This window comes from Grus americana, chromosome 2, assembly GCF_028858705.1.
Source record: "Grus americana isolate bGruAme1 chromosome 2, bGruAme1.mat, whole genome shotgun sequence".
Classification (NCBI taxonomy): Eukaryota; Metazoa; Chordata; class Aves; order Gruiformes; family Gruidae; genus Grus; species Grus americana.
In genome coordinates, this window is record NC_072853.1 from 82479833 (window position 1) to 82507024 (window position 27192).

The 27192-nt window shown below is 41.5% G+C and overlaps 2 protein-coding genes across 3 annotated transcripts in view; both read right to left on the reverse strand.

Annotated features, from left to right (window-relative positions):
• RETREG1 (reticulophagy regulator 1) overlaps positions 1 to 4837 on the reverse strand; it is a 74170-nt gene extending 69333 nt beyond the window's left edge. Inside the window, exon 1 of the mRNA XM_054815309.1 lies at positions 4413 to 4837. Within this exon, the coding sequence (XP_054671284.1) occupies positions 4413 to 4687 (275 nt within the window). The 5' untranslated portion in view covers positions 4688 to 4837. The remainder of the gene's footprint in view (positions 1 to 4412) is intronic.
• A 12879-nt stretch (positions 4838 to 17716) lies between these two features.
• The window catches only part of MYO10 (myosin X), a 170797-nt gene continuing 161321 nt past the window's right edge, over positions 17717 to 27192 (reverse strand). For both annotated transcript variants that reach the window (XM_054817072.1, XM_054817073.1), the window contains 7 exons: positions 26381 to 26678; positions 24605 to 24812; positions 23909 to 24045; positions 22818 to 22938; positions 19988 to 20440; positions 19417 to 19608; positions 17717 to 19156 (listed from right to left, as the gene is read on the reverse strand). In XM_054817072.1, the coding sequence (XP_054673047.1) occupies positions 19046 to 19156; positions 19417 to 19608; positions 19988 to 20440; positions 22818 to 22938; positions 23909 to 24045; positions 24605 to 24812; positions 26381 to 26678 (1520 nt within the window). In that variant the 3' untranslated portion in view covers positions 17717 to 19045. The remainder of the gene's footprint in view (positions 19157 to 19416; positions 19609 to 19987; positions 20441 to 22817; positions 22939 to 23908; positions 24046 to 24604; positions 24813 to 26380; positions 26679 to 27192) is intronic.

Sequence of the window (27192 nt, forward strand, 5' to 3'; positions counted from 1 at the left end):
GCCAGCATAGTTATCTAAATAGAGGAATGATACTTGTCTTTTACACAGTTGGTCAGTTAATTTGTTCATCCAGTATAACAACATCATATAATGTTGTTAACAACAGACCTGCAGTAACATACAAATTTGTATCTCAGAAAGCATGTAAAATCCTCAAATAAAAATCTGCATTTGAGCTAGCAATGAGAACAGCAACCAGGGTAATGCAATAAATTTGTTCCACAAGAAGACAGAAACAGAGAGAAGATCTATTGTGTCTTAGTCTTCCCACTGCCTCACTTCCTAAGAAACCCTATGGAAATCAGTCATGTGGGCAACTGGTGAATAGATGCAACTGGTGCATCTAAGGATGACCTTGCAGACATTAATCTATTATGTCTGAAACATACATCTGCAAATACAAAACATATTTGAAACAACTATCTGCAAACTACAAAAGATATATAACAGCACAGAATTACTAAAAATAAACTTGTTCCCCTGACCCCATAGAAATATTTAAGATGACAGATTGAGAGAATAAAAATGAAAAGCTGCCACTATCTCCCCTATCCCATACACACACAAAGTAATAATTAGGCTAGAATTCTAGGTGAAAATCTAGGATTGACTGTTATTATTTGCCCAAGATTAAACTTGAGATTGAAAGTTATCAGTCAGCAACTTAATACTTAGAATACCTGGACTAAACTTCTGGCACCAACACATTTTCTGCTCTTGGGAAAATCACTCACTTTTTCAGTACTATGCATGTAAAATAGGGAAAAAAAATCTTATTTTCCTCATGTGGCATTTTGACTTCAGTTTGTAAAATATCTACAGCAGAAAAGTAGAATTCATATCACATTTCAGATTATTAGGTGCTAAGTAATACATATTTAACCCTTGTTCATTATAAGGATTTTCATTTGGGGTCATTTGGTGCAGAGGGCTTAAAGCTATTCATGGTGAATAAATAATGGAGTGGTGAGGTATTTTTCAATAATCAGATTTCTTTTAACTGACAGCCTTGTTTCATTCAGTTTTGAGAAAAATTTATGAAATGTTAGTTCACTAAGTATATCTGTTTATATCGGGTCAGCTTTTGCAGGGTCTGAATTTTAGTGCAGTCTTTATGTTAGAAATCCAAGGAAACTGAGAAATGGTACAGTACTGCCTAGTCTAAGAAGGTCCTGATGTCACAATCAAGAACTAGGTGCTTTAAGCCTTGTTAAAGAGTCCATGAGGATTTGTTAGGAATATTAAAAAAAAAAAAGAAGAAAAATAGAGTGAAATTAAATTGTACTTACAGTTATTTCAGTAGTAAACATCTAAAATGCATTTATATACAGTACCATGCTTAAAAGATTTTTAATGAGAAAGAGATTACAATCAAATATACATAAAATAAAAAAAAGAAAATTATTTTGTGACATGACATCAGAGAAATAGTTGACCCTCAGCAGCTCCTACTGCAACAGTTTACATATGAAGTGTTTTGAATGGCATACATACAAGAACTAAACTAACTGTGAACAAAAAACATAGTCCCACCAAAATTAAAGGCATGGGAGGAAGGAACTATCACCACTCTTCCAACATTTGGAAAACTGTAAAATGAAACTTCACCTCCCCTTCCTCCCTTTTCCACCAACGTTATTGCTGATAGAGTGAGAGAAGTCTCCCACCCAGCAATACAGACTTCTCAGCTTTGAGAAATACTGAGATTAGAGGCCCTACACACTGGGACCCCTACACAAAACTCCCTCTGCACGGCAAAGAAAGATGAGGCAGGTGAAGTAGTAACTAGGAGATGTTCTTTCAACCCAGGCTCCAGCCAGCACAAAGCCCTCTTAGGAGAGACTTCACAGGCAGCAGGGGTGAACTTTCATTCCCAGTCCTGATTCAGTAGCAACTGGCTGAGTCATCACAAACAAGGCTGACCAGTTGGATCTCAAACGAGAAAAGGAGAAGCAGCAAACACAGTGCTGCAAACATTCACAATGCCAACACCAAAGCAGGGAAATGTGAAATTAAATTTAAACAATTGTTTCATTTTCAAAGTGTCAGATTTCATAGGTTTGCTAACAAGATCTTTCCTGATGTTCTTCAGGTTCAAACCACAGGTGTTTACTGGCCACCACACCTGCTCCTACGTATTTCCTAGCTTGCCTCCACCTCTCAAATCTCCCTAGCACTAGCACAGCAAGCTTCCTGATGAGGTACACCACCACCACCACAATAAAAGCAATCCTTGCTCTGACTTTTGCCATTCTGACTCATTTTGACAGTAAGAAAGTAGAGTGAACTATAAATTTTGATTAAAAAACCCTTCAAATACTGGTCACAAATTGCCAGTTAAGACTACCAAAGGAGATTTTCTATAGGCATTACATAATGCATGCACTATGTACCTTGCTTACGACCAAAGTTGGACAAAAGAACAGCAAACACGTTGCCCAGCAGCTACTATTCCTTGAGACACAGAAATGTATTCTGTCAGACGCTGTCCTTGAAAATTTTATCAGAGCCATGTCGCAAAGAAACATAAATCATTATGTTGTGGTTTAACCGGGCAGATGGCTACAACAACCACACAGCCATTCGCTCACTCCCCCTTCCAGTGGGATGGGGAAGAGAATCGGGAAAAAAAAGTAAAACTCATGGGTTGAGATAAAAACAGTTTAATAGGGCAGAAAATAATAATAATAATAATAAATACAAAACAAGTGATGCACAGCACAATTGCTCACCAACTGCTGACTGATGCCCAGCTAGTTCCCAAGCCATGACCCTCCCTGGCCAACTCTTCCCAGTTTACATGCTGAACATGACAACATATGGTAGGGAATATCCGTTTGGCCAGTTGGGTCAGCTGTCCTGGCTGTGGCCCCTCCCAGCTTGTGCACCTCCTGCAGAAGGCTCATGCCTCCTTGCTGGCAGGGCCTGGGAAGCTGAAAAATCCTTCATTTAATTGTAAACACTGCTTAGCAGCAACTAAACATCAGTGTGTTATCAACATTATTTTCATACTAAATCCAAAACACTGCACTATACGAGCTACTAGGAAGAAAAGTATCCCAGCTGAAACCAGGACACATTATGGCCCTTCCAAATCACTGAAATAACACATGATCTCTGAAGTACGCAGAAAATGAGAGCAAAACCATATAACTTTCTCAATGAAAGAATTTACCAAGGATACCTAAGAGCAATATGGATAATAAAAGTCAGTCTAAATTAGACATCACACACAATTGCTCCTGGGATTAAAGAGGGTAAAATGATTTTGAAAATATTTGCACAGAGAGATGCAAAGCTTCAGAAAGTTCTCTTTCCATGACTTAAACATCATACTGTTAGGGTTATAAGGAACTAAGTGGAGTTTGCAATTAATCCACCTCTTTGCTTGTTTGCCTCTCATTTGCTTAAGAGGAAAGGAGGCAGTTCTAGCCACAGGAGGGGAAACAATTCAGTCTTAAGAGTCTCAACAGTATTATTAGGCAGAGCCGCAACACAAAGTGCTCTACACGAGCACGCAGGCATACAGCAGCATCTTCAGAGATCAGAAAACCAAAAACGTAGGCATCGCCAAAATCTAAGATCAGGGGAAAGTCCTGAAGAAGTTTCACATAGAAAGACAAGTTTTTCCTACAAAAATAAACAGAGGAGTTGTTACAAATACAACAACGAACACATCCCTATGTTCATTTCTGGGTTTTATTCCACAAACTGCATCTGACTAGAAAAAGCTTAGTCAAAAAAGAGAACTGGTGCACTGCAGTAACATTCCCGCTGTCCCCACTCCACAAAGCCTCCACTAACTAGGCCGCCAATTTGGAAAAGCACATACACCCAAAACGAACTCTGAAGTAATGGACCACGGCAGCAGTGCTAACTATGGGCACCAGGCCCGATTTCACAAGGTCTCAAAACTCTGCATAGAAATGCAGGCCCATCGCTCATCTCAACGGCAAGAAACGCAACTTCTCAGCGGGGCGTGCCGCAGCCGCTCAGGTCAGCTTTGATCCGAGGTTTCTCGCTACTCCATGAAATAGGGGGGAAGGGGAGGCAGAGAGCAGCCGCAGAGGGTGACAGAAGGCAATGAAGCAGATGCACACAACCTAAGCGCCATACCCTGCCCCAGAGCGGCTGCCGGGGGCAGGGGCGGAGATGGCGCAGGTGATGAGGAAAGCAAGACCTTCCCCGTGGAAGAGCGGGGGGATTGGGTCAGCTCCCCTCAAAGGGCGGCCGGGGGACGGGTCGGGGAAGCGGGGAGCAAGGCAAACGCTCCTCCCGGGGGACGAGCGAAGCGCGGGTTGACAGGAGGAGGCGCCCGTCGCCGGGCGGGGCAGCGGTGGGCCGGGGCTTTCCTCTTCCTGGGGGGGGAGGCGGTCCCGACCCCGGCCCCCACCCCGGCCAGGCTCGCTCACCAGAAGAGCAGGTTAGCGCAGACGAAGCCGCCCAGGCTGTGGAGGGGCCGCTCCCAGCTCAGCGCCGCCGCGATGCAGCAACCCACCGCCAGCCCCGTCTCCCCCAGCAGCGCCGCAGCTGCGGCCGTCCCGGCCCCGCCTGACACCTCCGCCGGCTCTGCATCCCCGGCCGCCGCCGCGCCCCGTTCCTCGAGGGCCTCCTGCCGCTCCCGCCCGCCGCCACGCTCCCCGCCCGCCTCCAGCTCGCGGAGCTGCGCGGGCGCGGCGCTCTCCATGGCTCGGTAGCGGCCGCCGGGCTGCCGCTCGGCCGGGCGGGGCTGGGCTGGGCCGGGCCGGGCCGGCGGGAGGCGGGGCAGGGGCGCGGCCCCGGCCGGGCAGCGCCAGGGGCGGGGCTCGGAGCGCAGCCGTTAACCGCCGCACCCCAGCCACCCACCGGCGCCGGTGACGTCACCGCAAACCGCGCACCAGACACTGAGTGGGGGTGTGTGGGGGGGGGGGGAGAACCGCCCTCCAGGCAGGTGTCACGAGGGGTTGCGCGTGCGCGTGACAGGTGCTGTGGGCGGTGCCTCTGTGGGCGGGGCGAGAGGCGGGCAGGGGTGGTGACAGTTGGGGGTGGTGACAGTTGGGGGTGGTGACAGTTGGGGGTGGTGACAGTTGGGGGTGGTGACAGTTGGGGGTATACGCGCGGGGAGGGTGACGTGCTCGGCCGCGTGCCTGTTGCCCGGCCGTTAGGTCCTAGCCGCGCGTGCAGAGCGAGCGGGCGTGCGGGCTGCTGTGACTCCCCGCCCCGCTGCCGCCCGGTCTGTACAGGGAGCAGGCGCTCCGAGCTGCCCGTGTCTTCTGGTGAGTGGAGGGCTCGTGGGTGCTCACCCAGGTTGCGGGAGTGACCGGGTAAAAAGTGTCGAGGATTTTGACTCCCTGCTGCGGAAAGCTGGAGGACCAGTTATTTGCCTTCTTGATTCAGGAGGTGGTGTGGTGACTCTATGACGCCTCCCAGAAGGCGTTATGACTTCTTCATCTCCTCCTCCTGTATATCCCACAGCCAAGCAACAGTCTCCGAAAAAGTAAATTGTTGTTGCCACAGTGCTGGGAGCTTCTTCTGAGACCTTCAGATGGAAGGAGGCTTCCATCTGCATCTTAAGTATCCCAGAAACTTACAGCATCTTGCCCTCTCATCTGCACTACTAAATAACCAGCCAGCCTCAGGCTCAAGATGGAAGCTTGACGCAATCTTTAATGTGATGATGTGCATCATAGCTAATGTGACTGTTAGGGACCTGACTTCTGGAGAGTGTGCCTGGTGAGAAACATCACTCGAGCACCTGTTGCTGAACAGGAACAGCCAAAAATTTGAATCAAAGAACATGTGTCTCAGTGTAAACTGTGTGAAATTAAATAATTTTTATTGCAAGAGGAAAGCAACAAAATTAGAAGAATTTTGGATTGGGAGTTAACGTCTGTTTCTAGCTTAATTGAGTACCCCCTGTTAGCTTGATTTTTTTTTTTTTTTTTTTAGAAAAATAAGTTGTACTCACTTCAAGGTCAACATGCCTTTTTTTTTTTTTTCTCTGAGGTAAAGGAAAACAAAATAAGATCACAAAATTAATTGAGTTGCACTGTTAACTGTGGGTTGCAAATCTGCTGTGTATTTTGACCAGATGACCTTGGGAAGGAGTTATGTTACTTCTCTCATTCCACATACTCTATCTAGTATATGAATTGTACCCCAGAGGAAACATAGGGAATGTTATTCTACATAAGCAATTAAAGTTTTTCTAAAGGACATTCTAGTTTTATGCTAATTTGTTATGCTGCTGTCCTCGCACCTCTAAGAACCTTAGACCAGGCAGACCTGCCTGAACAATTAGCCCAGCTAAAAAGTGATTGATTAGGTATTGTCTATGAAGGTCTCAGCGAGCACAAGGAAAGAGACAGCAACCCAAAACACTTGGATGGGAAAGAAAGACTTTGGGAAGTGGTTGCAGCGAGGCTGGAGAAACAACTTGTTTTGCTTCAGTTTTATGCTGATGGATAAAACTTTGCCCTAAAAAGAATTAGTCAAAACAGGGTATCCTTCCCATGCTGGAAAACAGGCAGGCCTCTCAGATGTGCACAAGCAGCTGCTTACTGAGCGCTCCTGGTGTCACTCGAGCATCTGACCCTCTCTGGGGTGTTTGCAGTGGTTGCCTACAGATGCCGATTCCCTAGTTTGGGGAGAGGGAGCAGAGGGAATCTTAGAAGCTCATGGGAGTAAAAATAGGGTCTTCGCACAAGGAAAAAGAGGTAGGGAGAGGAGCATAAATAGGGCAGTTTCTCCTGTACTTATCTTTTTTTCAGGCCATTGTAGGATGCTGTGTTATCTATGCCGAGCTGCTGTTGTAGTGAACGCTGTCCGTGACTTGCCAAAACCATCCCCAGCTTAGCCAGCAGCAGCCTGCTTTCCCTTGCCAGCATTCAGATACGTCAGTCATGTGGGCTGTCCTACCCAGCTTCTAAGTCTAGCTAATTCCAAGCCGTTACTTGATAAGCCTGGAAAGAAGTCAGGTGTTCCTTAGGCACTTTTAAAGTCACCACGGGATAGTCAGCTCCAGAAGGCACACTGGGGTTAAAATGTTTAAATTTGGGTTTAACCAATATTAGGTCTTGATTTGTACTGAGCTTGTGAAATGTGGATAATGGCAATGTAATCCTATGGGCCTAAGGACTGAAAACATGGCAGGTTTTAGGCAATCCACCCTTGACAATATTCCACTTTTTTTTTTTTTAAACATTGGAGTATGATTGTGTGCCTCCTACTCCCCATAATTTATACTCTATACTGTACTCCCTTCAGTCACAGGAGTTCAAGAATGCTCCCTCTCCTCAGAGAAGGGGGACTGGAATCTGGGAGGGGAGGATGAGGTGGGGTTTCAGTGGGCAGGGTAGACTGTAGATGTGGGAACTCTTTCCGATTTTCATTAAACTTGCATCCATTCTAGATTACTGGCCTCTGCTTTCCTGACCTATACCATGAATAGAAATTAGTGAAAACTTCTTCCAGGATAGGTTTTGTAATTTAGCTAATGGAAAAAAAATGCTTCAAGTGCTGATGGACAGCAGCTCTTCTTTTTTTCACTGTTGATAGTTATTGGGCTAGGTTTATAGGAATGAGCTTCCTAAAAGCACTCTGGTGTAGACATCAGTGTGAGAGACATTCATTCCCAGCCATTGAAAATTTAGATGTCTTTTTCAGAAAAAATAGTAGCAAATATGATCTCTGTCTTTGATCTTTCTGTATTTTGATGTTTTGCCTGCCAGGGTTTAAAAGTTTATGTGCAGTTTGTGAATTTGAGCTGGGAAAAACTAGGACTAGCACCCAGTGCACAGTTGCATGTGTGAGCTGTAATGCACAGAATTAGGTTAGGGACTGCAGTTCTAGTGTCAGGGACTACAGTGTAAGTGATTGGATGAATACTGAGGAGAAAGCTTTCTAAATGGTTGTATCAAAGGAGCTTACAAATATCAAAGTATTCTAATGCTTCTGAACTATGTTTGAAAATTCTGACGTCAGTGTAGAGTAACATTGTTGAATTCAATTGAGGATTCCAGCTCAAAACTGTATGATTTTTCTTTTTTCTTTTTTTAAACTTGTTTTCCATTCGCTTCATTTCATCACGGGGTCACAGAATAAGTTACTTTGGAAGGAACGTCTGGAAGACATTTGATCTGACCTTTCTCCCTGCACACACACACATTCACTCAAAGCACCTTGGTAGTTGGCTGTGACAGGTTGCTTTGTGTCCTGCCCAGCTTAGTTTTGAACGTCTCTGAGGACTGGAGATTCTACACCACACTCTGGGAAACGTGTTCCAACATTTGACCAGGTTCATTGTGAAAAATATTTTCTTATTATCTGTTAAAAATCTCTTGTTCTGCAAGTTTTTCCCATTTCATCTAATTTATTTGGTCTGCACCTTGTAGAGGAGGACTCTGACCCTGTCTGCTCTATAACCACACATTAGGTACTTAGCAAGTAGATCCCTATTAACCTTCTGTCCTCCAGTGTGAGCGAACCCATCTCAGCCTCTCATTCTACATCACATGCTGTATGCCACTGACCTTCCAGGGGTCCTCTGGACTCTTTCCAGCCTGTGTCTTGATTTGGGTTGCCCAAAACTGGACAAAGTATAACATATGTGGTCTTACAAATGGTAGGAGGGGAAGAATCACTTCCCTTGTCCTACTAATGACCCATACTTAGTGCATGATTATTGACTCTGTATCCAGTCATCCCCATGGCACTTCCTAACTTGTCTGCTCTGAGGCTGAAGAGATGCATCTAAGTCATTCTTCATATGGTACTAGTTCTGTGACTTTGATCATCTTTGTTCCTCTTCCCTGAACCTTTCCAGTTCTAAGATAAATTTCTTGTGCAGTTCTAGTCACATCATCACTGCGTTCAAAGTGGGAGTAGGTCATGGATTTAAATAGTTTCATAGCAATGCTCAGTGGTTTGCTTTATGCCTTTTGTAATACTTTCTAATGTCTGCTTTCCTTTCCTTTTTTTTTCCCTTTTCTTTTTTTTCCCCAACTGGTGAAAAACATTGAATTTATATGTTCCTGAACCTATTAAAACTTCGTGATTTTGTCCCTTAGTGATAATGATCAATTCAATGCTTGTTCACCTTTCTTTAATCTTATTTCTGCTTGAAGCTTCACGCATGCTTTTGTGGACCTTCTCGCAGGTCTCTTTACCAAACTCTGATAGCTTTTATAGTTACTGTTTAAATGCAGAATAACTTTCCAATTAATAATTGGCAAACAGTTTTCTCCTTTGATGCACACCCTCTTAGCCTTTTAGCATCCAAAAGGTCTCTATTGTGGAGCATTGTTGAAACTACATCCCAAACTGGTTATTCTTTCATTTAACTGTAATGTATCATAATCTTAAACTATGAAGCAGGAAGGTGTTAAGTGTTGTCCTATGTTATGCAAGATGCAGTTAGGACTGTGACATATCTTTTAAAGTATTTTACATACAAGTTTGTGTATCAGTTAAAGTGGCAGGCACTAACAGTCCTATTCTACTCTTGTCCCCTGCCACAGGCTTCAAAACCACAGCATTCAGTTTCATATTCCAGGTTTTGGGCTTCAGTACAACCACGTGAGTTGTAGCAACTAAATAACTAATTGTAGTTCAGGGAAATGCAGGGAAATTCAGAGGCGTAATTGCCTGTTCGTCTGAGGGAGCGTAATCCAAACCCACTCTATTTCAGAGGCTGCCCTCTGCTGTTGCTCCCAGCCGTCAGCCTTGCTTCTTGCTTTTTCTTGTTACCTTCTTGAAGTAAACACAGGCTAGCAAAATAAACATATTTTTAAGTTTTGTGTGTCAAATCCAGCAGAGTACATCTCATCCCAAATTATATTTTACAAAAAGAACTTCAGTCACTAAGGTCTTGTTTGGTACTGTATGAGGACTGTGTGTTGTTTTTTCTTATTGTCTGTTTTTACTTCTCATGTGTTCATAAATTTGCGTTTTCCTGTTTTTTAGTCTGAAAAGAAAGGACAATTTATGGGAGAACGTAATTTAAAAAAAAAGAACATCTTGTCATCAGCAGGATGATGTTGTTTAGAATGCTTGCACTGCCTCTGCTGGCTTTTTAAAGTTCCATTAATCTGGGAAATAGAGCACTGGTCAAGAGTGGAGAGACCTGTGTTCTCCTTTAGTGCTCCCACTGTCCTGCCGCATGATGGGGAAGGTTGCTTGTATCCTCCTGATACGCTTAATACTCCTTGTTTCTTCCCAACCTGCTCTTGGTCTTCTCTGTTTTATTGAAGTCTTTACAGATGGGGGTGTCCTCATATGTGTGTGTGCAGTGCCAAGCCTAAGCAGGGTGCAATCTCAAACAGAATTCCCAGGTACTTTCCCAACATAAATAATGAAAAAAAAATGAGAACTTGTAATTTACAAATCAAAACTGTGGTTGATTTATAAAACAAATCTTAAGAAAGATCTGTGCTTGCAAAAGCTTGTAAGTGACCTTAGAATGAAATAGTTGCCTGAGGTTATGAGACTGCTTAGCATATAAATAATTATGCTGGATTGTGGTAGGCAATATTATTTGGTATGACAAAATTAAAACTTGGTGCTTTGAACACAGGGTCTGCAAATATATATATTTAGAGGAAAAATACATTAATGAGCACAGTGTGCTAAGCAAAATTTAAGTTTCCCAATTCGGACTTTTCAAAATGCCCATATAGAATCATAGAATTGTTTAGGTTGGAAAGGACCTTTAAGATCATCAAGTCCAACCATTAACCTCACACTTCCAAGCCCAACCACTAAACCATGCCCCTAAGCAGCACATCTACATGTCTTTTAAATACCTCCAGAGATGGTGACTCAACCACTTCCCTGGGCAGCCTGTTCCAATGCTTGACAACCTTTTTGGTGAAGAAATTTTTCCTAATATCCAATCTAAACCTCCCCTGGCACAGCTTGAGGCCATTTCTTCTTGCCTATCGCTTGTTACTTGGGAGAAGAGACCAACGCCCACCTTGTTACAACCTCCTTCCAGGGAGTTGTAGAGAGCAATAAGGTCTCCCCTCAGCCTCCTTTTCTCCAGGCTAAACAACCCCAGTTCCCTCAGCCGCTCCGCATAAGACTTGTGCTCTAGACCCTTCACCAGCTTTGTTGCCCTTCTTTGGACATGCTCCAGCACCTCAATGTCCTTCTTGTAGTGAGGGGCCCAAAACTGAACACAGCACTCAAGGTGCGGCCTCACCAGTGCCGAGTACAGGAGGATGATCACTTCCCCGGTCTTGCTGGCCACACTGATACAAGCCAGGATGCTGTTGGCCTTCTTGGCCACCCGGGCACACTGCTGGCTCATAGTCAGCCGGCTGTTGACCAACACCCCCAGGTCCTTTTCCTCTAGGCAGCTTTCCAGCCACTCTTCCCCAAGCCCGTAGCGTTGCATGGGGTTGTTGTGACCCGAGTGCAGGACCCAGCACTGAGCCTTGTTGAACCTGATACAGCTGGCCTTGGCCTGTTGATGCAGCCTGTCCAGATCCCTCTGTAGAGCCTTCCTACCCTCAAGCAGATCAGCACTCCTGCCCAACTTGGTGTTGTCTGCAAACTTACTGGGCGTGCACTCAATCCTCTTGTCCAGATCATTGATAAAGATGTCAAAGAGAGCTGTCCCCAATACTGAGCCCTGGGGAACACTGAAATGCTTATCTGTTGGACAGCTGGAATTCATGGGATCTATTGGCCTTGTAAGCTAAAACTGCCAGGTGGTACAAGATGAAAAAAATGTAACGAAAGAATAACAAAATGATATGAATGTTGATGCTGCTTCTTATCCAGAAATACTAATATTTGGGGCTTTTTTCCCCTCTCTGCTAGGTTATGCTGCTGCTTAATGCCTGTGAACTCAAAGCTTTAAGACTGGAACCCAACAATGAAGTAATGTATAGAAGAATCATGCTTATTGTTCTGTTTTAGTTTTTCTGTAATACAGATCATGATTGGGATGCTCTGATACCCTTGCATTAGATATTCCTTTTTGTATGGTTAATGTGTGTGAGAACAGTAGTAAATGTTCCATTCTCAAATGCAGTGTTTTTCTTTTCTGAATCCAGGTTTTATAGAATTGAGCTAGTATAACAGTATAAATTTCTATGTTTTGAGTTGTTGTTGTGGCATTAGATGGATAATAAAGACAGATCAGCTTTAAATTAGAAAGAACAATATCTCTGATGTAACTGTTTAGGACCTGAGACAAAGGAATTTGCAGAAGAAAATGTATATTGACAGGCTCAACAGTTATGGTCAAAGCCAGTTAAGAAACCACTTAAACTAAGTGGTTTTAGCCCAGAAATCGTATTGTACAGCAATCTCATAAAATATTTATACAATTTATAGGTGTTTAACAGCAAACTATGTTGCTGTTCTTCTCTGTTTAATAATGCCATGTTGAAGATAAATAAAAATAATTGTTTTTCATGGATCTAATTTTGGACCTAATTATTGTAATCTCTTAGATAGCATTATCTGTTTGAATATATGTGATAGACAGTCAATAATGCCTTTATAGGTTTAGCTCCACTCTTTGGTCAACTCTGCCTGAGAGCAGGCCAAGCAGGTCAGCAACCTTTTTGGATCTAGCAATTGCTTAGAATTTATGAAACAGGTAAGCTCATACAGGAGTCATCATTGGCAAGGAAGAATCAAAATCACTGGGAATCAGGAAACTTGTACATTAGTCTTTTGGCTTTATTTGTAGTGAGAGTGATCTAAGAAAAAACATTAGTATTGTGGTAAAACTATACAATGCCTTAAATATTGTGGAGAGGAAAGTAATTTAATACATAAGATTATTACATTGTCTTCTGTGTCTTTATGAACTGACTTTTTAGACACAGGCTATGTGGGTGATCTGTTCTATCAACAGTTGATGTCTCATGGTGTGCTTTGTCTTAAAACTGTAGTTCAAGAGATCGAGATTCTCAAAGTGGGAAGAAGCGTCGGACGTTCAAAATTGGGAGCAGCTGAGAATGGAGAGAAGCGTATGTCTGCTGTGTAAGTAGCTAGAACTGCAACTCCAGCTGCTGCCAGGGAAGGTGCTTCAAATTGCGGTCTGTACAGCTAAGGCTGTGTGAGGTCAGTGGGTGTATCGGTGTGCTGTAGCTAATGGGTAATTTCAGTTGAGGGTAAAAGGTAGAAATTCCTGGTGGCAATCTGTGGAGACAACAGTTGGGTGCGATGTTGGATTTAGTAAACCGATAAGCTCCTAGTAAGGAGAAGGTTAAGGTAATGCCTCACTAGAGAAAACTGGATTGTGGCACTGTACCTGCAAGGCTGACTGTGGTAGCATGGGTGTGGAAATTTTCTTTCAGAAAGGGCATTTAAGAAAAAAGTTAAGGAAATGTCCTTCAGAATGCAAACCAGATACGGTCCCCTTTCTATGGAATTTCCCGAAGTGCACTCAAAATCCTTTCTTACAATTGAGAAAAGAGATCTTGAAGACAGAATTTCAAAGTAAAAGTACTTTTGGCATCTACCATTTTTTTAATTCTGGCACAAATGAGAGGATGTTTGTGATCATACTGTTGGCCAGTTGGTAAGTATCAGGACTGTGATTCAGGTCAGGAGATGTGCGTGTGTGTGTGATGAGCAGCAAATGAAAAATAAACTCTTATGGGAGAAAAAGGTAGTGATCTAAAAAGTTTGAGAATTCCTGTTTTAAAATACAGAAGATAGGAATTCTTACAAAAATAAGATGGGTGGGAAGGTCATAAAAAGAGATTTTTTTAATTATTTTTTAAGGGACCTTGCTAATATAAATCACTGAAGTTTGTTTAATAATTGTGTTACTAAGGATGGGTTGGTGATCATTTTAAATGTTTTCATTAGCAGAATGATTGTCAGAACTGTGTTTTGATGTGGATGAAGCAGAACTAGGTAGGATAATCATAAAGGAAGGACTGGATGCTCTTATGGATAGGAGTAAAGAAAAATGAGATGTAACAACATAGACTGAAAAATCTCGTACTTGAGAGCTGATTTCAAAAATCAGTTGAAGTCTTGTCAGTTGTTTAAATTTGGCCCTTTGTCCCCTTCTTTCATCTTTATCAGTCTAGAATTCCCATGCAGAGTTAAAGGGAACAGGACTAGTGAGACTGTGAGATACAGGTAAAGTACTTTCAGTAAATGAGAGTATTAGTACTGGTGTTATAACAACAGTAAGGCGTTTAGAACACTGTACCATTCCCACCTTCTTTGTTTTTAAAGAACTTAAAGTGTAATAAATGCTGAAAGATGCTATGAGACTGATTAGGGAGAATGGAAAATTTGGTTTTGAGAAAAGTTTATTTAAAAAAAAGAGTTTTAGCTTGAGTAGTCTTGCAAAATGAAGGCTGGAAGATGATGCAACTACTCCTTATAAAATGTATTGGGAGGGAGGAGTGGGTAAAAATATATACATAGAGGAAAAAGTATTAAAATCAAAAGATTGTGCTGGCACAGGAACAAATAATTTGGACATGAATCAACTTGAGACAAGAAATTTTGTAAATGTGTACAGAGAAGTTCAGGAACAGCCTTCAGAACAGGGTAATGTGGGTAAGTAAACGGAATTAAACAAAGCAGTCCTGCTCCCCCCCCAAAAAAAAAAAATCACTAAAAAGGAGTGACTGTTCAGTTAGAAACTTCCAACTTTGGCCTTTGAAGTTTTACTCTTTGCTTTATTGGTGCCCCGCCTTCTCCAGCCCCTCTGATGCTTAATGTCTTTTTCACTTTATGATTGCCCAAAGCTAGAGATGGATGGGGGTGTTGGCATGTCTGAGAAGCAGCCTGAGAAGCTCTTGCCTGCCCTAATCACATGTCTGGTGGACAGCAAGAATGAGGACAGGACTCCCTCTTCCTTCTCCTACCCCAGCCTGTTGTCTTTTGATGAAGGCCAGGTAAAAATCATACTACAGATGGAACCGCTCTAGGTATAGTTCCCTTCTTTGGATTGCTGCTGCCCTCTTCTGCTTGCTTCCCGTGACTGTTGTAGCACGTGGTTTTTGATGTGTTGCACTGAAGGCCTTGTGTCTGTTGTGATGTGTTGTGGGATATATTCTTGGTGCATTCCTTCAAGATTAAACTTTATCAGACATTTGCTTGTGATGCGAGTTCGACTTAATAACTCGGTAGTTTGAAAGAAACAGGAGTAGATGGAAAGTCCCAGGAACCAATTGCAAATGCCCGTCCCCACAATCTCACCCATGTTGCAGCTGTGTGTGTGACAGTATGGTTGTGCCACAGCACAGCTGGTAGCTGTATTCCTGTATCTGATGGAGTGAAATGCTGTTTCTGGGGCTGGGCACCATGCAGAATTAGGACAGAACAGTGTTGTCATATTTGGCTGGTACTCTTTTGTATTTACACCACAGAACTGTAAATGATCTGGAGTGCGTGTGCTGTGAGAAATAGTCTGGCAGTACTGAAGAAGCTGCCACTGTTCTGCCCGAGTTGCTGCAGAATGGACTTGGGCCAGCATGACCTGCAGTGCTGTAGCACGACTGTGTTAGGTGTCTGTACTGGTGCAAACTCGTGTGTACCTGTTATAGCCGCATGCCTTGGAAATGTGGGGCTTGAAACCTACGTTTCTGATGCAACGCTTTTCGGGTGAAGCAATTTCCTGTGCATAACTTGTGTAATTAAGTTTATTAAGAATTCTGGCACCCTGACAAATAGATGTATGTGTATTATGAGGCAGAGGGAAAGTGCTAGATGGAAGCCTGAGGACATAGGTGGAACTGAGGCACGGCCAGCTTTAAGGCGCGCTAAGAAGATTACATACAATTGTATTTCCGTGGCAGCTGCCACTCTCTTCTGAGGCCGGACTGCATAGTTTCCACCCAGCCTGTGCTCTGGCAACACACCCAGCTGGTGTGGTCCCGGGCCTTTTCTTGCTGTGGTGGCATTACACAATGCACAGCCAGCGGGCGTGGGAACCCGCTGTGCCCCCCATGAGGGTCTCCACAGGGTCGGTGCAACTGCCCGGGGGTGGCGGATCTCCGGAGGTGTCCTGGAATGGAGTAAGGGCAGGGTCGGGCGGCTCTGAGACCACCAGGCAGGGAGGCTATGTGAGCTGAGCAGCCTGGCGGCAGGAGGTGGGCAACAGGGCAGGAACGGCTGCTCTTCATTCTCTCAGAAAATGTGTGGTAGTTTCAAATCCCGAAGACCACAACATGTACAGTAAAACTCCCCTTCCCTCTAGACTGACTGGACAAGGCATGCTGTTCCTCCCAGAACCCTTTAACTTCTATAACGCTCAGTTCTTCATGATTTCTGATGCACTCAACCTACTGTGTGTAGCAGTTGCAATGCTATGGTTTGTCCAGAAGTACAGATCTACTCTTTCTTTTACAAGTAGTGGTAAGCTTCTACAATGTTTGTTCTTTTGAAAACATAAGTCTTTATTTTAAAAGAAAAATAAAAGTGTGTTCTGATTTGTCACGGAAGTTCCTCTCCTCTGTTCGGATACGCTCAGCTGCTACTGTAACAGAAAAGATCATATGCAGGAGAGAATTTCTGGCTCTAGCACAAAATTTCATGTATTCTTGGAATAAACTTTTACTGAAGCAAAATAATTTGCAAGAATATATCATCTCCTCAATCAATTTTTAAATATTTTATAATTTAAGGAACACTGTTCTCTCTTCCAAACCCAGATGTGTCGATTACGCAGTATCTATTTTGATAAACTGTGCATTTTCTTGTATCAACAATGATGAAAGCTTTTATTTGCCTCAGTAGCAGCAACTGAAGTAAGGTTGATTTATTTATTATTATTGCATGGCAGGTTGGCAGATGTAGTGCCAGGCACTTCTGTGTATTGACTACAAGCGAACATGCCTCCTAATTGTTGATAGCATCCAGAAGTCAGTCAGGAGGTAAATAAATTGAGACTGAAGAAGTGGTGTCAGCTTCTTAAGACTGACCCTGAACAAGATTGTCACCTTGTACATTCCTGGTTTTTTGACCAATTAATGATGATGATGTGTCAGGGACTTCTCTGAGCATGTTTATAAACAGCACATAGAAAAAACTGAACCTTCTTGCTGTGCTGGCTGAAATCTATAAATTGTGTCATTCCAAGGATGCCTTGCTAAAAGCAGCTAAGTTCTTTCTAAACAACTTGCATATGGAAAAAATCAGAACTGTTACAATCCGAGATACTCTGTGTGTATGTAGCTATACATACTGGAGTTACAGTTCTCTCATTTTTTATTGTCTTCCTTAGGCAAGTTCACCTTTGCTGGGAGTGTGGGGACATGAAATTAGTAGTGTAATTTAGCAAGTCTTCAGGGACTGAGGAGCAGTGTCACAGGCGGAGTGACTAAAAGTATCTGCCTGTTGGAGGAGGATGGAGGATTTCTCAAAGCAAGCCTTGTGGTCTATAAAGGCTACGTACGCTTACGAGGGCAGCGCATGCTGCACTACCATGCTGTGGCTGGCTAGTGAAAACAAGCCATCTCACATCAGGGCTACCCAAATAGCAAAAGCTTTACTTGCTCATTCCCTGCGGGGTGGAATTGCTCAGCAGTTCTTTTCGGCTGTCTGTTGGTGTAACTGACACATATCACATGGTCAAGGAGGAAGTTGTGATCACAGAGGGAAACCTGCCCCATTACAACACAAAGCATTCCAAGCAAAAGCATGTGTGTTCCTACACTGTGTTCCTGGCTTGGCTCCTGAGAAGACAGAGGAAATGAGGGCTTTGCTGCAAGTCCAACGCAGTACGAAGTAGAAACAGAGCACATCACATATATTTTCTTTATTGCTGGACTTTTTTTTTTTTTTTCTGTTTTTTAGTAAGTAGGCATGATTCCTTAAAGGCTGAGGTTTTTAATAACAGTAAGGTTTTTCAGGTTTCTTTTTTTTCTGTGGACAAAAAGATACCTTTGATCAAAGTTTTGCCTTATATTACAGTATTTCTGTACAAAAATAGAAGTCCAAAATCAGCTTCTTATTAGCTGATACTCCCCAATTTATTTACAGGGTACTGTCAAGAACCTTCATCAAGCAACCAGGTAAAATCGAGAACTCAATATTAAAGCAGTTGCATTGTATAACTTTGCTTTCTTTAGTCAACTCTGAAGGGCTCTGACCTTTGGCAGTCAGTCTGGGTTCAAAAGTCCAGCCAGAATTATAGAAGAGTGATGTCTTTAAAAGAAAAAATTAGTATTAAAAACTTAAGCTGGCTTTATGGAGTATTGAACTGATAATTGTATTTCCATATTAGGGTAGTCTATAAATAGTCTCAGCTACATCTCTCTTTATATAATACAGCAGATACAGAATGCAGATTTCTGCTACTTATATGGTAATACATATTTGCAATAGTAAAATCAATGTATGAAAATTCTGGAATTTACTTGTTAATAAAACTGCTTATAAAGTAACCATACAATTGTAACAACTATAACTCTGAACTATTAAAATGTACAGAAAGACTGTTTACACCATTGCACATACTTATTCCCTTTGCTTCAGAAGACTTGGAAATACAGAGTATTATTAGTCAAATTTTACTGACAGCTCAAATATGCATGCACAGTGTGCACATCCATGGAAGCAAGGGGAAACAAAATGTTGGCGTCCATCAGGAAGGCTGCCAGCAGCTCTCCAAAAAAATATACCTTGCTCTTTTCCCCTCCCCCTTCCCACATGTGTACAGGCCAGTAGATTAGTGCAGAATGGATGAATATAACTGTGTTTTCATGTTCTGGAAGGACAAAAAATCCTCTTGACTTTTATCAGCAATTTTAGGTCAGTACAAGTTGGGTTTAATATTGTAAGGCACTTATTACTGCTTGTATTGCAGTGGATCAAGTCTTAAGGCATTTGTTACATCAACTGAAGATGATAACGCTTTGGAAAGTTTTGAACGAGCCAGCAGTTCTAGTATGTGACTGTTTCAGCTGATTTTCCCCTCCCCACCCTGTGGTCTTTCTAAAACAATGTTTGAAGATATTTTCCGTGGAAACTCCGGTTCTTTGTTAGCTTGTCAACAGATGTGATCAGTATTGTCAGGTCGTTTTGAGGTCAAGCAGCGATATGTTCTTTTTAGAGCACAGTAGAACTGGTTTTGTTTTCACCTGGAGCTGCCCTGACTTCCATGACTACTCACTGATCGGGAGGTGCTGTAGCGTTTTTTCACAATCATACTGATGTAAGCTTTCATCAGCTTTGCAATGTCAACCACCTGCCAAAAGAGTATGAAGAGCAAAGTTCTTAGTAAGGTAACAGTATGTGAATGAATTTCTTTAGATGCTAACAATATAAAACTGTGGAGCTTTCAACAAAACCCTTTTGTGGTTAAACAAAGAAAAATACTCGGCACTTCCATCCATCTCACTATGTCTTCCCTTTAGCTTTACAGAGATCCTGAATAAACCTGTAACATTTGTAGCCTGGCTATCAGAACAGGAAGACCACAATAACAAAATTCCTTTTTGCTCTTACCTCACTAGTTTCAAAAAGCAGTTCTCTCTCATCCACCACGATCTTGTAGGTGTTGGCAAGCGGTGCACCAAATGACAAGATGTGTTCATACTGAAACACCTCCAGAGGCCTTCCTTCCCCTCGCTTGTAGACAGAAACTGCATCAGCACTCACTCCAAGCCACAGCTCTTGTGGGAATCCTCCTTCTTTACACTAGAGGAAAAAAATGTAGATTAACAGTAAAGGGAACGGTGGGAGCCACGCAGCACTTACTGTTGAGGTTCTTGTCTGTAACCATCATTTTTTTAAAGTGCATATTGCTTGTCCCTCTTTGAACATAGCTTTTTACACTTTTCCTAAACTTGTTTGCAGCCCATCAGGCTAGCGTTCTGTCCCTCTGTACATTATGGTTAACTAGTAGACTTAAATGCCTACAGTGCTTGCTAATGGGAGTATGCTTTTAATATCTAACACTTTATTACATCAGCTGTTGAGCACTGTGATACCATATTTATGCTTTCCCTACTCTGTAACAAAACTACCATCTATACAGTATGAACTGTAGTTTGAGCGTTCAGGAGGTCGTACTCACCTCTACATCAAAGAGTGTTGAGCCATAGCCAGGCCATTCCTTAATCAAAGCCATATACTTTGCCATAGCTTGCTCCTGGTTCATCCTCTGGAGTTTTTTCCATTTGTCAATAATACTAGTCCTGGAAGCTGAGATTTCCTCTTTGACCCACATGTCTAACATCTGATCCTCCTCAACCCTCTGTTTGCTGACAGATCCACTGCGAAAACTCCTCCGCAATGTTCCTTCAAGAAAGCTGGCGCGTTTCTTCTCAGCCTTCTCTGCTGCAGTGAACGTTTTGGTAGACTGTGTAATCCGAGACTTCAGCTTTTGCAAGGGATAGACTTCCTCCATTTCTGGTACAGTGGTATGCACAGTGAAATCTCCCTGAAGGTACTGAAGACGCAAAGCTGCAAGGACCTGGAGGGTTTCTTCAGGAGCAGGATAATGTCCTCTAATCACTGCTTCATGAGCCTATCGAGGGGAAAAAAGTAGCTTTTTATGTACAAACCAGACTTTGAAAGGACTAAGAGAGAAATGGGAAGTAGATTTACTGCCAGGCAAACCCAGGATCTGAAATAAATGATCCATTAAATAAATCAAATGTGGTAAATCTCTTGGCAAATTTGTTAAATTTGTTAAACTGGGTAAGACAGGGTTTACCTGCAAGGAAATTGATGAACTTGCTAAACGGGAACTACTGTTACTACTACAGCTGTTAGTGAACTCACAACTGAATTACTAAAAAGGAACATACAATGTAAAAGGGAGAAAATCAGGACCTAAACACCTGATTGGGAGGAAGCCATCTATGTTCGAGGGCATTAGAAGCAATGGATATCTAGTTGACTGACGTTTCCAGCCAAACAAGCAAAGCCCTAGGATAGCTTTGTAATAAACCTCACTGAGGGAAACCAGTCAATCTTCAATGGATCCCAGATAGTTAGTAAAGGATTTATATGTTACAAATAAATGTAATCTGTCTGTAGCATCACGGATGAGATTCTGAACCAAGAAGACTCTTTCAAATCCTAGCTCTTTGTACACCCATTCAAACCTCAGCTAGGATGATTTTTTTTTTGTTTGTTTGTATGACACTAAAACAGGAAACAAACATGCCTCATGTCTGGAGATACAGGGATTTCAAGCAGTTTAGTAAACTCACAGAGACAATTCACATCTAAGTAAGAGCTAGTTCATTTAGGTGTATGCTTAGGATGGAGACAAAATGTGCCTTTAAACATGCAAGATGATTTACCTGAGATTGTACACATGCAGAAGAAAGAGCTGGCTTGTGGAAATGAAGTACAGTATTTAACAGAACTAAAACTGATGACAAAAGGCTTTAAAAAGTTGATGACTGACATCAAAGCAGACAATTAGAAAAAAAACAAAACAGAACTGATGTTAGAATGTAGTAAGTCACCTCTTTAAGGTATTGCTGTAATATTAATTGTGGGGATGGAATGCTTTCTAACTGAAATACTATTGGTCTTGGCAAGGCATAAAATATCTGGCTAAACACCAGCCACAGCACAGAATGCTGTATGAAAACAATCTGCTGCAGTGAATGTGCTTGTTTTAGTTGTTCATAGGGAAAACTATCTAAATCTGCCTCTTAAACCAATAATGTAACGTAAAATTTCTGATGCAGAGCTCTCAGGAATTTTCTTCTTACTGTTTAAACTTCACCCCAAAGCAGAGGCATTAGCTGGCTGACTCTTCTATATGTAAAACCAGCCAGCCAGCCAGAATGGCAATGTTTCTAAGCCCAACGAAGGCAACCCATTGCCCAGATCCTTCATCCAGCAATAAGCAGTTCTGGATTGAGCTACAGTAGTAGGCTCTGAAAGGAGAGTTTTGGTAGGCTCATGATGTAATATGGTGCCTTAAAACCTAAACAGTGAACAAGGAAGAAATACTCTATTACAGTAAACATGTTTCTGATCCTGTGGAAGGGGAAAAAGCTTCATACATTTGAAAATTGAAGGATGTCAGTTCTGGTCACATCAGGCTTGCTTACCAAGAGAACATGAAGTGTCTTGGCACTGCAAATAACCTTACACAGAAATCTTTATCTGTCTCTAGTGCCCACTTGAAAGAAGCTGTCCACTGGAAGAATTTTGAGCCATTTGCAATATAGTAGAAAAGGAGAAGGTCAATCAACAATAACAAATGCCACTGGTGACAGTTTCTGAGCAACTACAGGACTTGATATACTAGAAATCCAACTGCTGATGCATTTAATTTTCATTATAAATCAATTTCACTTATTTTATGTTTTGCAAAATGGCCTCATCCTGAGCTTAGCACATTCATTAAGTGGATTTCTGCTCATCATAGCTGTCTTACGGTTACTGCTGAGACTGGACTGATTTGTTTTACGATGGTGCCTATGAAATACCAATCAGTTTTTGAAAAGAGAAAAAGCTATTGCTCGATTAGTCCCGTACAGTTGCCAACATGGGTCTCTAATAATTAATTTGCTTGCCAATGCACATTTTTAACTTTATTTGTTGCACTTCCTTAAGAAAATGGTTTCATAAGAGCAAAATTAAAAGCAAGTATTATCCTTTTCTTTTTTATACAGCTTAGACCCAGTTATCCAATTTTTTACCACTATACATAAAGCAATTCACAAGTAATGCAGAAGTAAGAAAAGTCATGTATGCTTCGCTTATGTCAGGATAAGCCTATTTTGACCACTGAACTGCTTCCTTTACACTTGATGCTTGAGTAGTAAGTGCATTAGTTAAACAGAAGCATAAGCAAAACTCTCTCTGTGCTGCCTAGATCTCTTGCTTTTTTCCTCCTCTTAGAAGTGCCTCAGAATAGAACCATTGTCCTTTACCTGCTCAAACATAAAGGCAAATTCCACACTGTCTTTTGGGACGTTTTCTGTATCCAGGAAGCAGTAGAGCTTGAAGTAGAACTTCCAGTGCATCTCTCCAGCTTCAGCAGTGGCAGCAAGCCTGCACGGGTGTGCGAAAAGGGAGAGATCGATCAGATCTGTGAAATCAAACTCCTAAGTTGACACCTGAAGAATCTAAGGCAGGCATCAGCTGAATTTTGCTTTGTTAGACCTGCTATCAACCTGGTCTTGTTGATAGGAGCATATTGTTTTCAGCAGTATACCCGACCGATGTCATTTGGAGATACAGATAGATACATAGATAGATAGAGATATATGTGTGGATAGATAGAGATATATGTGTGCGTATTTAGAGCCTACAGAAAAATCGAGGACTTAACAAATGTTGACTGAGTTCTCAGTCAACTGTTTCTAAGCCAAATTCTCTTAAACTTTTATTTGTGGGTCAGTCAGGTGTTGATAAAAGCAACATTATTAAGGCCATTATAAAATGTAATTGCACAACACTTCAGACATTCCTTTTGCCCTTGTTATTATGTGGATAAAGGAGGCTGATTGCCATTCATATAACATAAGGATGACAAACAGGTATTTAGGCTTGTATTACATTTTCTTACTACAGTGCTAGGGGTGGTTTCAATTTTACTGGTAAGAAAAATGATGTGACCTGCACAGTGGTGACTTCTACATGAAGTTAGGCAACGGGTAGTCAGAATGGCAATTAATGCCTGGAGCTCAGTTCTCCCAGTACTGAGGCAGCGACAATGCCAGTAATGGTCAAAAAATTTGTAGTAGTGGAAAAGAACATGTGGAAATAGTGATGAAAAATATCACTCTACTGGTGTCAAGACAGAAGAAAACCAAACACAAGTGAATAGGTGGCTCATTAATTCCTTTAAGAAAAAAAATAAAGATGCTTTTGTTCTAGAAATGGCCATGTGTGTAATTCAGCTGCGTCATCACAAACAAGCAAGAGAAAGAGAAAATTCAGCATTATTGACATTGGAAATGTATTTAATTGCTACTTATTAGAGTGGTGAGAGAGAAGGGAGAAGGACAGACACACTTACTTTTCAAACTTTGCCAAGACGTCAGCCACAATGGTTCTGCTTTCAATTGCTTTATCAGTAGTTCCATTGTATTCAAACAAAGCAAACATATTTCTGCTATCCTCCATGGCCAAGCCACGAATTAACTTTTCAACCACCTAAAGAAAAACAGCACATGAAAAGACCATAGCATGGAAAAGCAGCACCACAGAGTAAGACAAATAATTAGAAGAAAATTCAGAGCTAGGTTTTACATTAGACTAAAAATGTTGCTAACACATTCTCATCAGCAGTATTAATTGTTGTCAAATTCCATTTTAATTTTTATACTAAATAATGCTGGTTCTTTTAGAATATGTGTGTGCTACCACCGGGCCAGATACAACCCCTGTATTTCACCAACTCAGCAAGAGTCTTCCAGCTTTAGGAAGCAACTTGGCTCTCATAGACACCGGTATCTACTGACATTATTCCAATAATGCCTCTACTGAATTGCTTAGTCTTTCCTGTAATTTTTCCTGTAAGAGAGAAATATAGCTGGGTAATCCTCTGCAGAGTAAAGACAGTTCAAACATGCTGGGGGGGTGAAGGGAGAGCTCTGTAAGCTTTCCCTCCCCTGAAAGAAAAACCTCAGTGCTTCCAAAGTTTAACACTGGAACTGGCACGTAAAGGGACATGCTGGTTTTGTGCCAAAGCCATTCTGTCACCACTTCTCACCTCTCCAGCCGTAGTGTGTGAGTTGATTGTAATCTTACAGGAGCCCCCACCATGGCAATAAACTGTGGATGTCATTTCCTGCCTGCCGATCAGAGCTTCTATTTCATCCCGTGATGGCACAAACTCTCTGCATTTCGTTTTCTTCAGGGATTCATAAGTAAAAAGTGCATATTTCTCCATTTCAGTTCCTGGAAACTGGTCACGAACCCTGTGAGATAAATATTACTACTTTAAGCTGCCAGTCTGTGAAACAGAAAGCTTACTTATTTGAGAATGGATTTCTCCCTTGAAAGTATTTCTGTATCAAGTGTGCTATTTAATTGACATGCTCAAAGGTTTATCTTCACTGTCAAGGAAAGTGTACTAACTTGTGATTTACTGTGGGACAACATATCTGTGTTCATCGTTTGGTTCTACAAAGCTAATGGAAAGCAAAACCTGAACTACCTTTATAGCATTAACTACCAGAACCTTGTAATGACTCAGATTTGACAGCAAGATAGCTATAAAAATCTTCTTGTAATCAACTCTGCTTTTTGTCAGTAACAGTTGTTGAATGAAGACAAAACTGCACTAAGGTACTTCAGAAAAAAGCAATAAAACATATTTTTGACTGCTCAGTTTTGTGGTAGTGTCACTTAGGATACTTGATTTAGATTCCTGCTTTTCTTAAAGACTCTCTCTAGACCTTACTGTTCAGCAGTTAGTATTACGAATATTCACTAACAACTTTAATGAACTTAACTCTTAATTATTGAAAACTGTTGAATTCAGGTAGCTTTCAGTACAGAGTGGTTTGGGTTTTTTGAGTAATAAAATACCAGCTTCTTAGAGCTACTAAGGTTTAATTTATGTGAAGTATAGCAATTTGTGATCTACAAGACATACAAAGATTACTGCAGGATTACAGCAATGCTGTAAGATGACTATGCATCTGTAATCTTGAAACCAACCTACAAATGTTGTATTAGCTGCAATTATTTTTAACTGGGAGACCAGTTTATGAACTGAGTTAAATTGAGAAAGTGAATCAATGTTGGATTTTTTCACTTTAACAGTTATATAAAGTAATTGATGTTTTGCACTAATCTTACTTTGGTTGAAAGGTGTCTCTTCAACAGAAGCATTTTACAAATATTTATAAAATAATTACATTTAGCAAAGTGATTTACAAAGTCCACGCTCAGTTTGTTGTTAGTGGACTAACTTTGCTATTTACACACTCCCTGTGTTCTGCCGCATCACAGCAAGAGGAACTCCACATTCTGGTTAATGCTAAACTGTCAAAAATTATTTATTTATTTTTTAAAATGGTCACTAGTGTCTTAAAATTAGATTTGCAGACAGATGTTTCTACCTCAAATACATGTTTAAACATTCTAATGTTCTTCTATGTGCATGATGCATACCTTACAACGCTAAGATAAGCAGGATGAAGAATTTTAAACTGGTTGGACAGTTGAGAATGAGACCTGGGGATACTGGCTGTGAGTCATTTAAGCAACTTTATACAATTACAAAGTGTCCCTCCTTGGGACTTATGTATTCAGTTTAGTGGGATTTTGCTTGATTCTTCAAATGGGAATAATTCCACCTAGATCAAACACTTTTCTACAACAATTTTTTTTAGATTCATGGCTTGGCATAACCAGTTCACTGAATGAATGCATCCTGAAGTCTCACTTCAAGATGTTTAAATGCTGTTACAGGTGGTGGGGAAGAAACCAGTGAGTGAAGAAACTTCTTTTCATGCTCTAGTAGTTCAAAGCTTCTCACCTTTTGAGATGGAACTTCAGATATTTGAGGATGCTGCGACTTGGCAGAAACGTGCAACTCATGCAGGTGAGTATTTGCCAACTATAGAGGTTGCCCACGCTCCCAGGGTTAGGCACTTTATTGGTCTGCTTGATGAGCTGACAGTAGAGCTCATCTCGAAGAGGTCGTAAATCATGTCCTGTTTGCAGGATACCTTGGATTATAGGGATGGGATCGGACATAGACTCCAGCTGCTGTAGAGAATTAAATATCTTGATGGCTTCATCCTGCAGAGTTGTGTAGCCTTTGTCTTTCAGCACTACAAAAGAAAAATAGGGAGAAAGGTGCTTAGACTGAGATATGAAAGAGAAAGCAGTCAGGCTTAATACAGGAATTGCTTAATGCTATTCTGTGACCCTTATTATGCAGGATATTAGAATGGATCTTTTCCAATTCAAATGTATGATGCAAACTAGTTTTATGAGCTATTTTGCTATTGAGATTTGATCTGAAATTAACAAAATCCCATTTTGACATTTTCTGACAACATAAACTCAAAACGTGTATCTTGCTTGCTCAGTATGTTTTTGATGGAGAATCTTCCTGCCAGAGCAATACACACTGCTGCAGTGTCTATCACTTTTTCACTGTCACCAGAAAGTGAAAATCTAATCAGATCATAAGTGAGGTAAAGCATGACTGTGTTATGGAATGTGACAAAGATACATGGCATCACTTTTGTCTACAGCAGTAGCATTTCAATTAAACCCAAACGCTACTACTAAACTAAATCATTGCCATGAAACTGCAACTTGCTCTTTGAGTGCTGGAAA